The sequence below is a fragment of the Misgurnus anguillicaudatus genome, chromosome 22 (assembly GCF_027580225.2).
Source record: "Misgurnus anguillicaudatus chromosome 22, ASM2758022v2, whole genome shotgun sequence".
Classification (NCBI taxonomy): domain Eukaryota; kingdom Metazoa; phylum Chordata; class Actinopteri; order Cypriniformes; family Cobitidae; genus Misgurnus; species Misgurnus anguillicaudatus.
The window spans coordinates 42878758-42891271 of NC_073358.2; the positions used below are offsets into that span (position 1 = coordinate 42878758).

At 37.1% G+C, this 12514-nt stretch overlaps 1 protein-coding gene across 4 annotated transcripts in view; it reads right to left on the reverse strand.

Moving 5' to 3' along the window:
• Positions 1-492: 492 nt before the first annotated feature.
• Positions 493-12514, reverse strand: part of LOC129439808 (protein unc-13 homolog B) — a 73028-nt gene continuing 61006 nt past the window's right edge. For all 4 annotated transcript variants that reach the window (XM_073860249.1, XM_055198626.2, XM_055198625.2 and 1 more), the window contains 9 exons: positions 9880-10026; positions 9467-9590; positions 8833-8877; positions 6807-6878; positions 5292-5439; positions 5102-5158; positions 2530-2622; positions 2251-2410; positions 493-1826 (listed from right to left, as the gene is read on the reverse strand). In XM_073860249.1, coding sequence (XP_073716350.1) covers positions 1541-1826; positions 2251-2410; positions 2530-2622; positions 5102-5158; positions 5292-5439; positions 6807-6878; positions 8833-8877; positions 9467-9590; positions 9880-10026 — 1132 coding nt within the window. In that variant the 3' untranslated portion in view covers positions 493-1540. The remainder of the gene's footprint in view (positions 1827-2250; positions 2411-2529; positions 2623-5101; positions 5159-5291; positions 5440-6806; positions 6879-8832; positions 8878-9466; positions 9591-9879; positions 10027-12514) is intronic.

Genomic DNA, 12514 nt, shown 5'->3' on the forward strand with positions numbered 1-12514 from the left:
AACATCACCGCTTTTCAATATTTTACTATGTTCTTATCTCAACTTCAACAAATTTATACATACCGTGCACTTCATCTTTGTACAGCGTGTCGTGAATGTGTTAGCATTTAGCCTAGCCCCATTCATTCCTATGGCTCCAAACAGGGATGAATTTAGAAGCAAACAAACATTTTCATGTTTTCCCTATTTAAAGACTGTTACATGAGTTACACAAGTAAGTATGGTAGCACAAAATAAAACGTGCCGATTTTTTAAGCGAATAAAAAAGAGAACTATATTATATGGTGGAAGAGCACTTAGTTTGCAGCACTTCGACTTCGGCACGCAGTAACATCATCACTCCTGACTACTCCCCCTCTCGCTCAAAATTACTGCGCCCGAGGTCGAAGTGCTCTTCCTCCATATAATATAGTTCTTATTTTTGATCGCTTAAAAAAAAATTGCACGTTTTATTTTGTGCAACCACACTTACTCGTATTACAAACGTACAAATAATTCATAATTTTTTTTTCATAAACATTTTATAAATAAAGTTTTAAATACATAAATAGCTTTTCACTTTTTGACAATACATACATAAAGTTGCTTACAATAAATAGGCGTACGTGGGAATCTACTTTACAGAAAGTGTGCATCTGTTTGATTGTGCATATATAAAACAACAACAACAACAACTATTACAGCTCAAAATGTTAGCATATACAACTACTTGGCACAAGGTAAACAAAGTTTCATACCTCCCTTCTTATTGGCTGGCACTGGTTGGTCTATACAGTATGTACTTATTTGTTTTTGGCTATTTGTAAACAAATAAAGCTGCTTGATATTAAATGGAAAAGTCTGAGCACATCACAGATACCTTTAAAGTCAAACAAAGATGATGAACGACAGGTATTACAGAGATGAATTTCAGGAATTACTTTAGGAATGAGAACATGTGTATCTATCAGTATGTTTACATGAAACCCAGAATGGTGCTTAATGCAAAAAAATTACTTCTTATTTTAGCTTATCTTACTCTCTAAACATAGTCCCTTGAACAGCGTGGATACTTAAGTGTCCATGTTAAAAGAACGTCTAAGAATGTAAACCTTAAAAAATGTTTTCTGTTAAGCACATGTAAGTTTAATCAATCAAAGTTGGGCAGCCAATAACTGTAATAATTTAAATAGCTCTTGTTAGACCACTCCCCCTTTGTAAAGACTCCTCCCACTCAAAGGCCACAAGTAACAGTGTGGAATGAGCTACAAGATTTGTGCTTTGGCAAAAACTTTTGTATCATATAACCGAAATGCGTCTTCTGCATGCACATTTTTCGTAATGTTACCAATGCAAAGTGCTTTAAACAATCTTCAATAAATTCTCACAACTTGCAGATTTATAAGAGCACTTCCTCCACCCCAGATGACCATCTTGATGCACACAGCCAGTCAAACAGTTACGTACCTCTTAAGGCTTTGAATAAATATGCACAATTTTAGAAACAGTGTGGGTCCTTGTAGTCAGTTTGAATTTGCCAGTTGCAAATACCAAAGCGTCTTCATCTCCCCTCCTCGACAGGCCGGGTCTCAGATTTAAGTCTAACAAACTCTTTGGCGACCTCATCGCTCGAGCGCTGAGAGAGGATTCGTAGCACTGTGGTTCCGGTTTCGTCCATATTGATACAGGGACCTAGAGGACACCAGCACACGCAGCTTTTCCGGTCTGCGACGTCGCGCAGCTGCAGTACCGCAATCCCGACCACCCGGTCCGCCCGGCCGAAACAGTAATCCTTGACCGTTATCTGAACCTCATAGCAGTCCAGACTCACACCTTTACCCATCACACTGAAAAAGGAAATGTACAAGCAAGATAAGCTGTTAAGTTGCAAACTATCTGAATGATGCAAGACTTAAATTGGGCTCCTGATCGGTATACGGTACATTACTATACAGTATATTTAAAGGCGGGTGCATGATCTCTGAAAGCCAATGTTGATATTTAAAATCACCTAAACAAACACGCCCCTACCCCAATAGAATTTGGACCTTTTCATGTGATAGACCCGCCCCACACATACGCAACCCAGGCAATGATGTCGGTTAGTAGACACGCCCCTTACTGCTGATTGGCTACAAGTGTGTTTTGGTACTCGGCCCGACTCCCTTTTCCAAAGCGTTTCTCAAAAATCATGCATCCCACCTTTAATATGAGAAACATTAGGTATTAGTGTTATTGTTATATAATTTAAACCAAAAACGGTTTACTTACAATTGAAAGGCCTCGTTGTATTTTGCCGTCCAGCTGTTGTTTTTCGATTTGGTTGTGAACTTCCGTTTCTTCTCCGCTAGTTGTGGACCAATCAAGTTCACCTCAACGAATGGGCGAAACATACCTGATGTCTGCCATTTCATGTCATTCACAGCAACCACTGGAAAGAGAGAGATTTCATTCATATGTAAATACTGCAGATTATCATTACCCCCACAGCTGCTACATTTAGATAAACTTCCTAATTTTAGACCCTTCATGTTGCTACAGTGGTCTCACCTCTCACGCCGAGCTTCTGCTCAGTGTTTCCAGCAGGGGGCGACAAATCCAACTGAATCACTGCTTCTCCTATTGGCCGCTCAACCCCGGAACCTGTCAATCAAACCATTTGACTTAAAAAACAAATTCAAGACTCTATGTACTCATATGTTTTATGTGCTGTTTCTTTTTAAAGAATCAATGTTATACCTTTAAATACATTAGCAATGCAAAAGGTCACAGGTTTGATTCGTAGGGAAAACACATGCTGATAAAATTTGGAGCCTGAATTCAATGTAAGCTACTTTGGATAAAAGCATCTGCAAAATTGTGACCCTGGACCATAAAATCATGAGTAGCAGAGGTATATTTGTAGAAATAGGCAACACTATATTGTATGGTTCAAAATTATGGATTTTTATCATTAGGATATTAAGTAAAGATCATGTCCCATGAAGATATTTTGTAAATTGCCTAAATGATAAAATCTATTTATCATTAGTAATATGGGTTGTTTAGAACTTCATTTGGACAACTTTAAGGTGATTTTCTCAATATTTAGATTTTTTTGCACCCTTAGATTCCAGATTTTTAAATAGTTGTATCTTGACCAAATAAACCTTTTGCGAGTAGACGTCACAGTTACGTCACTGCAAGATGCGCGTGCAATGAAGTTGCAGAAAAACATTGATAATGAATAATACACGAATGCAACGAGCAAGATAACTCACTAAAAAAAGTCTTGTTGTGCTGTTGAGTGTCAGAATAAAAAGGCCAAAAAAAGGTGGCCTTCAATTTTATAGAATACCATCGTAAAAGACACCATTTGAAGATAAACGTAGGTGTTTATGGTTGCAATAAGCCCTTAAACAGGCAGACTAGAGTGATGAAATCATTTGGAAATCTTTTAATAATTAGAATTAAAAATAAGTAGAGAAAATGTCTGGTGTTCGTTGAAGTCTGATCCCTCTATGTGTTTCTTATAGTGTTTTTATCACTTTACATTTAAAATTTATTTAGGAAAAAATTAAGATTTGAATGGGTTATACTGAAATAGCAATAATATCACCATTTATTAAATATTTCATATTTTTCATCTTTTTATCTAATATCTTAGCCAATGTCTATGTTTGTTATAAAATTATTATGTTTACATACTTAATGAGTATATAAATATAGCACACACACACATGATGTAAAGTGTTATTAATATATAAACAGGCCTATGCATATTAATTTGTATGTAAACATAATAGTTTTAGAACAAACACATAGGCTATAAATATAAGAAAGAAATAAAAGAAAACAGGAAAATGATGAAATATTTAATAAATAGTAAAGGCTATAAGAAACATTACACTAAAGGGAAACATAGGGGAAACAGACTTCTACACAACACCGAATTCATAACAATCAGAGTTTAACACTAAAACACTTCACACCGCTACTGCAGAGCTGGAACTTTATGACACCAGTTGGGCTCCACCCACAAAAATCGTCATCTCTGTTTGCAAACACGCAAATTGTCTATATTGTCCTATCCTAACAAACCACACATCAATGAAAAGCTTATTTCAGCTTTTTAGATGAAGTATAAATCTCAACTTATAAAAAAATTATTTTGTGGTCCAAGGTCACAAATGTAAATCTAATGTAAATTCATTTAAATATGCTAAAACTGATATAGTTAAAACATACTGCTATTACTTTACCAAATAAAATCATTCTTAAAAAGGAAACGTGGCCCCATTAGAAGTTAGCTGTGTTAGCATTTATTTATCCACACTAATTAATTTAACCTTCTACTAATGTAGTGTTTTTCTTAGAGATTGGCAACTTAAAAAGTTTTATCTTTCATGTTAAATCCCTTGTGCCAAACCCTCCTCCCCCTTAAAGGGACACTCCCACTTTTTTTTAAAAGTAATATTACGTAGCGATATTACGCAGGGCCCGAAAATAGTCCCCTGCTATTCAAAGTAACCAAGAGGATTATTTTCGGGCAGTGCGTAATATCACTACACCTGCTGCAGCCATGTTACATGCAAAGTCCTTGATTATTACGCTAGAATGAGAGTATAGTTCCTAGCCATATCTGCCTAGAAAATCACAACTTTTAATTTTCCGTCGGTCTTAGTACATAATGTAACTACAGAAGAGTCAAGTTTTAAATAGGAAAAATATTGAAACTCTTTAGTTATTTTTTAGCGCGATGCTAATGGTCTAATCAGATTCAATGGATTGTGCTAAGCTATGCTAAAAGTACTACCGCCAGACCCGGAGATCAGCTGAATGGATTCCAAAACGGTAAGAATCAAATGTTTAACTGAAAAATTGAACAACATTGAATTTCCCTTTTACTGTCACACTTTAGAGGCATTAGCTATTAATAAAATATCTAGCAGTTAACCGACTCAATGAAACAGCCGAGGGACTTAATCTAAATCAAAAAATACACTCTCTCTATCGCTCATGCGTGCCATTGGTTGTCGTCTTCTGGTCTACAGAGAAAATCGCTGAATGAAGTAAGATAAAGAAAGAAATGTTGCTCTTAGTTTCCATAAAATAAAGGAGGATAAATGTATATTTAGCCCACCTCTGTCAGGTCGAACGGTCTCTTTGGGGGTGATCCTGATGCCCATGCCATTTTGAACTGAGGGAGAAGAAACGTGGCATTTTAACAAAAGAAGTCTGAAAGTTGTTTAATAATTTGTGCACAAGGATGTGCACTTGTACAGGGTTTATGCAAACTGGGCATTGTGGGCATTTGTGTGTATGCGTCTCACCCTGAGCATGTTGCGTTGTCAAAAATGCCTTGATAAGAGCATCAGTAGTCTGCGTGTAGAGGGACAGAGCGTATCGCAGGGATGACAGCTCAGGGCTCTTCTCCAGATAGACTTTCTTTAAACCGTTCCCACCGGCATGGAAGAACAGCTAGACCGAGAGAGAGAGATAGAGAAATAGCACATTTAATGAACCAGTATGTATTGTGTTCATGTAGCTCAATTGTGTTAGTAGCACAAAGGTCATGGGTTTGATTCGCAGGGAACAAACATACAGATAAAAACATACACTGAAGCTTGAATTCACTGTAAGTTGCATTGGATAAAATAATAATGTAATGTAAATGTATTTCCATCTGCAAAAGGTGCTAAAGTTCACAGACAGTCATTTTTGTCTGTCTGAATTATGTGTGAACTGTCGTGCCTGTGGCAAGTTAAACACATAATAGAAGTGAGCAACAAGCCTGGAAAAAAAATGAGTGAGGAGGATTTGAGATACACAAGAGATTTTATGTATTGTCCTGTGGAATAATTTATGAGCCATTGTTCATTAAATTGGATGAGCAGTAGAGGTCTTCTCGAGTCCAAAGAAATGTACCCAACCCAAAATTTCTGTAATCCTTTTTACCCGAACCTGACGTGCATAAATCATTTTTTAAAAATGAAAAACCCAACAAACCTGAGAAAATTTGATTAATTTAATTTAATTAATTTTTTTAACCCGACTGGACCCCAAAATAAAAATTGCACAGACATTTGTGCAGTAGTCTGCATCCCTGCATGCACCAGTCAGACAGACAGAAAGAAACCCTGTTGGCCTTGCATCCAATTGGGACCGCTGCTGCATTTATTTTCCTTTGTTATTTGACGACGACACCAAGGTAACTGCTAAAACGTGCATTCAAAATTTATTGACAGGTATGTCTCAACGAAAATACATTTACCGCCAGCCACACAATGTCGCAAGCACTGTTGGCAAACAGAGGGGGGGGTTGGAAAAGGACTCGATGCACACACGTGAGATTGTTCGGGTCCGTTCAACAAAAACACTCATTTTAAATTACCCAAGAAGACCAGATGTCGCTATTATTATACCTGATCCGTGTCTGAGGCACACATGAAATATTTAGACCCAAACGCGCTTGGGATCTAAGTGGACAGGTGAAGACCTCTAGCAAGGCCCACGACACACAAGCAAAATTTTATTTAAAAAGTCACAGAGCACTAAAATAGTTCCTGCCACGAAAGTATTTTCGATACAAATGCTGCATTACAGATCCAAATATTCCTGTCCAAATGACAAAAAATCATCATTTGTATGGCAACCACTGAAGGTGTCCAAGTCTTAAAATTCACGAAATTCTCTCTCCCACACACAGACGCTTCTGCCGTATGACGCATCAATCCAACCAGGCTCAACACTCAGTAGGCAATGTCGACTTGGCATGACAGTTTTGTACAAAAGCAGACATTGAGCGTGTTGTAACTCAGCAGGGCAGGCCATCTCCACCAACACACCTTGATTGCATCCAGCGTCGCCTCCATGATGAGACATTGCCTCGGTGACAAGCTTTTCGGCTCCGCCCCTCCCTGTGACAAACAAAGTGACATAATTAGCCAAACCCACTGACTTTGCTACAGATTGTTATTCTTCATACTCTAAATACATCCCTGTCTGTGAAAACCCAGCTTAAGACAAGTAATTTTTTTATTTACTTAACTCTTTCCCAGCCAGTGCCAGCATTTTTATGTTTTTTTACAAAAGTTGAATGTCTTACAGAAAATATTTTTCTTTAAATATATAAACATACAAAATATATGAAGAGTTTGGTTCCAAAACGCAATAAAATTGTTACCGCCAAAATCAGAATTGAATTTGGTCAGTATTAAAAAGTTAATTCTTCATTTTACGCAAAATCCGACATCCGCCATGTTATTTTGTCATTTTTCTTCCTTTTTTACCAAAATGCGATAAATGCCGTTCCTCCTTCTCTGCGGAATCTGATACATCCGCTTAACATATCGGTGAAAAAACGTAAGCCATCAAAATCTAATAATATACATGAGAGGCACTCAGGCACAGAAAATGCCGGCTGTTACTTGTTCTCAAGCTTCTATCATGCTAACACATTGACCCCAAGGGATCTTATGAAAAACTTCCCATTATTTTACGCAAAGTCATCAAAAATCAAGCAGGACCAAAACATTTTACAGCTGATCGCTGTCAAAAAAGTTAAGCGACGACGTCATTAAACGCCATTTTTCTTACCGCCAAAATCAGTATTGTATTTGGTCAGTATTAAAAAGTTAATTCTTCATTTTAAGCAAAATGCAATATCCGCCGTGTTATTTTGTCATCTTTTCTCCCTTTTTTCCCAAAACGCGATAAATGCCGGTCCTCCTTCTCTGTGGAATGTGATAATTTCGCTTAAAGGAATAGTCTACTCATTTTCAATATTAAAATATGCTATTACCTTAACTAAGAATTGTTGATACATCATCTGTGTGCGTGCTCGTAAGCGCTGGAGCGCGCTGCGACGCTTCGATAGCATTTAGCTTAGCCCCATTCATTACCATTCATCAACGAGTAGTTATACGAGCAAGTTTGGTGGTACAAAATAAAACGTAGCGCTTTTCTAGGGGGATTTAAAAGAGGAACTATATTTTTTGGCGTAATAGCACTTTTGGGAGTACTTCGACTCGAATGAAAAGTCCGCTCCCCTTCTCCCTCTCATAATAGGAGAGGGAGGGTGTTACTGCGCCGAGTCGAAGTACTCCCATAAGTGCTATTACGCCATACAATATAGTTCCTCTTTTAAATCCGCTTAGAAAAGCGCTACATTTAATTTGGTACCACCAAACTTGCTCGTATAACTACTCGTCTTAAATAGGAAAAACGTTGATGTGTTTGGTCACTTCTAACTTTATCTCTAAATGGTACCATTGAATGAATGGGGCTAAGCTAAATGCTATCGAAGCGTCGCAGCGCGCTCCAGCGCTTACGTGCACGCACACAGATGATAGAGGGATGTATCAACAATTCTTAGTTAAGGTAATAACATATTTTAATATTGAAAAGGAGTAGACTATTCCTTTAACAAATCACAGCGCACCATTCCACGCATTGTAAACAATAATGGCGGTGCGTTAACTACACACAGAATCCTAGTTTTCCTTATCTAACATTTTTGTACTGTTCAATGGATGATTCAAAGTTGAAGTTGTGTAGGTGCGCCACCTAGTGGATATTAGCGTAAATATGGATTGCCGTAAAAACTTGACATTGGAAGGAAAGCATTTTTTCTTAATTGATGAGATAACTGGTCAATGGCGGGAAAAGAGTTAATATTTATAAAATATAACCTTGATTTCTTTAATATTGGCTGAGTATTGTAATGTAAAAGATTGAAGTCAATATAAAATCAATGATTGAAATCAAACTTTGATCCTCCAAATCTCAAAACTATTATGAGACTTCAGCCTGGTTTTCAGAGACGGGTCATATATTGCCGCTTATGTTTGTCTATGTATTTACGACTAATACCTTTAGTTTAGAGAGCTCCTTAGCAGCAGTTAGAAGTTGAACTCCCTATAGTGAAAAAGCAAAATATCTCTGATCAGCAAATACTTTATTTCCTCTCAGTGGCTGCTCGTGACTCCTCATTCGAGGGGCGCAAATTCAAAATATGTGTCATGTGTGTTGCTTGTATTTTTAAAATATGTGTTCTGCGCTTCAAGTGAGCCTATGTGCATCACGTGTTTTATCAAAATAAGTGCCTGCTGCACACGCATCAAAACCGTTTATGATAAAAGAGATGCTTACATTCACAAAATACACGCAAGACACTTCCTTAACAGTAAACTCTGATCACGCATGAGATTATGCGAGTATCCGGCAAACGCTAGCTTCTCTTTTATTATAAACCCTTTAGACGGGTCTGCAGCAGGCACTTATTTTGACAAGACACGTGATGCACACAGGATCACTCGACGCGCAAAACACATATTTTGAAATTACAAACCACACACATGACAGGCTACATACATGTTGTTGTTCGCATCGAGTGCCCTCGAAAAAAGAAGTCACCGGCCGCCACTGTTTCCTGTATGGCTTGCACTGTTCTGTTAATAATTGAAAAATAATACAAATATACAGTATACAATTTTAAGTCACTCACAATACTGTCGCTGCTCTGGGGCAACACAATCATTTTCTCCATGCAGATTAAAACGTTTCTCCACAGGTCTTTCAACACGCGCTTCAACACCGTCTTCTCACATATGTCTGCAAAGATGCTGAGGCTGTATATGCCCACACAAACAGACACGCTGTCAGCAATGCACAGTATTATCAGGATATTTTATTAAATATAAACATTTGTAAGACTATAGGGAATTCCCCATAAGAAAATTGGAGAAATTGGTTGTACTTTCATAAAAATATACATTGCTCTGCCCCTTTTTGCTCTTTCTAGTGTGTACGAAAGTAAAACAGATAATGTACATTACAAGATGCCAAAAAGACACAAAAGGAATGAGAAACTGGATTAGAAGTTGAATTAAGAAGTGGATTCATTGTAATTGAACTGACTTTGCATCAAGGAACTCCATAAGCGGTCGCAGCGCGTTGTCTGCATCAGCTTCTACAGTGTTACGACTGTTCTGATTCAGAGGACCTTTATTCTGATACAGGATCTCCGCCATCTGTCGCATGCACATGTTTATACGGCCATGGAAACTATATGCATACAGACAGAAAGAAATGAAATGCTACCAAGACATGAATTTATATACATTGTATAAAATAAATGTAAGCACAGAGATGATATTATTTATATAGTAGTTACATTTTATTGATTTTCGAAGCTTCAAGTTTTAACATGATCATGTCTTAATTCATTAAACCTTTAACCTTTACCATGAAAAGGTAAACTATTGTTATTAAATAGTTTATTTAAAGCTGCAATCTGTAATTTTTGGGTGCAAATGAACAAAAATCAATTGTTGAGCAAGTACTTGAATGAACTGTGTTTAAAATTGTCTCCTTACCTTTGCCCGATTTACAATGGAAAGCTAATAATAATGTTTTGTAATTTGATCATCTGGTCTGTTTTCGTGAGAAAAAAAAATTCAGCCGTCATTCGGTCACATTTTTTTTTAACATTTTCTTCATTTTTATTAAAAATAAATGCCTTTTTGATGTGATAATAAGTTGTCAAACCCGTATTTGAGTCCTTAAAGTGATGGTTCACCCAAAAATGAAAATTCTGTCATCATTGACTCACTTTCATGTTGTTACAAACCCGTTTAAATATCTTTGTTCTGATAAACACAAAGGAAGATATTTTAATAAATGTTTGTAACTAAACCGTTTGTGGACCCCATTTACTTACATAGTAGGAAAAAGAATACCATGAAAGTGAATGGGGTCCACGAACGGTTTGGTTACAAACATTTCTCAAAATATCTTCCTTTATATGGGTTTGTAACAACATGAGAGTGAGTAAATGATGACAGAATTTTCATTTATGGGTGAACTATCCCTTTAAGACGGTTGCATTCACACACAGTTTGGTTATTGACTTCACATCCGTAATTTTTCAGGTTTCACAACTGCATTTATGGAGAAGCTGTATTGTGTGAACGGAAACGCACTGGACATCTAGTTGTCTGTCACGTCATCCATTGCTCTCTGTGTTAAGGTAATGTTATAGTGCATGAAAATATTTGCAAACTGTGCAGTAGGATTGGTCCATAAGGTTAATGCGATATTATAATACTTTTATAGACGCAACAGAGCATATTGCATTGCATATGTAGAATCGCGTGTAGCCTGTTACAGTAAGTGAGATATAATATGGGGCGGTTTCCCGGACAGGGATTAGACTAGTCCTAGACTAAAATAAATGTAGATCTGTCCAAACTGAAAACAACTTGCACTGACATACAGTATCTTAAAGGGGACATTCCACAGACGTTTTTAAGATTTTAAATAAATCTTTGATGTCTCCAGAGTACATATGTGATGTTTTAGCTCAAAATACCATATAGGTAATTTATTGCGGCATGTTAAAATAGGCACTTTATGGGTCTGAGCAAAAATGCACCGTTTTTGTGTGTATCCCTTTAAATCCAAATGAGCTGCTCAGGTGGGCGGAGTCTCAAGCACTCGCGCTGTAGACAAGATAGAGCGTCAAGAGGGAGATTCTCTCACGCAAGAAGTTAGTAAGCGATGTTCAGCATTATATAATTGAACAAGTTTAAAAAGTAAATTGTCTGTTTTATGCATACTAAATACATGTTTATCAGCAGATGGAGAACATTGTGGAATAAAAATAAAGACTTTTAGGTCTCATGCTGCCAGTGTTTTAAACAGGCTCAATGATTTTCAGCATGTTACAATAAAATACACTTCCACAAACACTCAGAAGTTTACATTTTGACCAAACCACACGAGCACATTTAAATGATCTGTAATAAAACAACACGTTTAATGCTTAAACTTTAGAGAAACAGATCAAATGACATTTTAAGTTTATTGTGTATGATTGAACACATTCGCGTTTCTGTCAGTCTCTCTGTCTTGTGACTCCTCGTATTCATTTGAAACTTCAGAGAAACATTAAACAACATATTTATGCTTATTGTGTATGATAGTGAATATGCGTTGTTCCCTCACTCTGTCTCCAGCAGTGCATTAATCCTCGTGTTCATTCATATAAACTTCAGAGAAACATATTAAACATCATACTTGTATTGATGACAGTGAACCGTCGAGTTGCTCTCTCTCTATCTCTCTCTCTCTCTCGTTCGTTCGCTCACTTGCTCTCTCTCACTCACTCTCTCTCTCTTGCACTAAGGTAATTATTAATTAATCCTCATCTTGCACCTTTAGAAAGATCATTAAAACTACAAGTTATAAGATTGTAGGCTCCTGTTTGTGTTTGAGGGAATACAAACGCGTCTTGCTGTCAGTCATTCTTTCTCTCTGTCTATCGCACTCGTGAGGCTGCTTCATGGTTAGATAGCGCAGTTGAAGGGGCGGTATCATTATAATAAGATCCCCTTAATACGTCATGGGGGGAGCGAAATCCGAATTACCTATTTATTCACATGCTTGCAGAGAGAGCCTTACCAAAACAAAGTTACAGGGTTGCTATTTTTCATGTTTTCTATGTTGGTAGAAGCGATTCTACGATTATAGCACTTAAACATGGAAAAAGTCT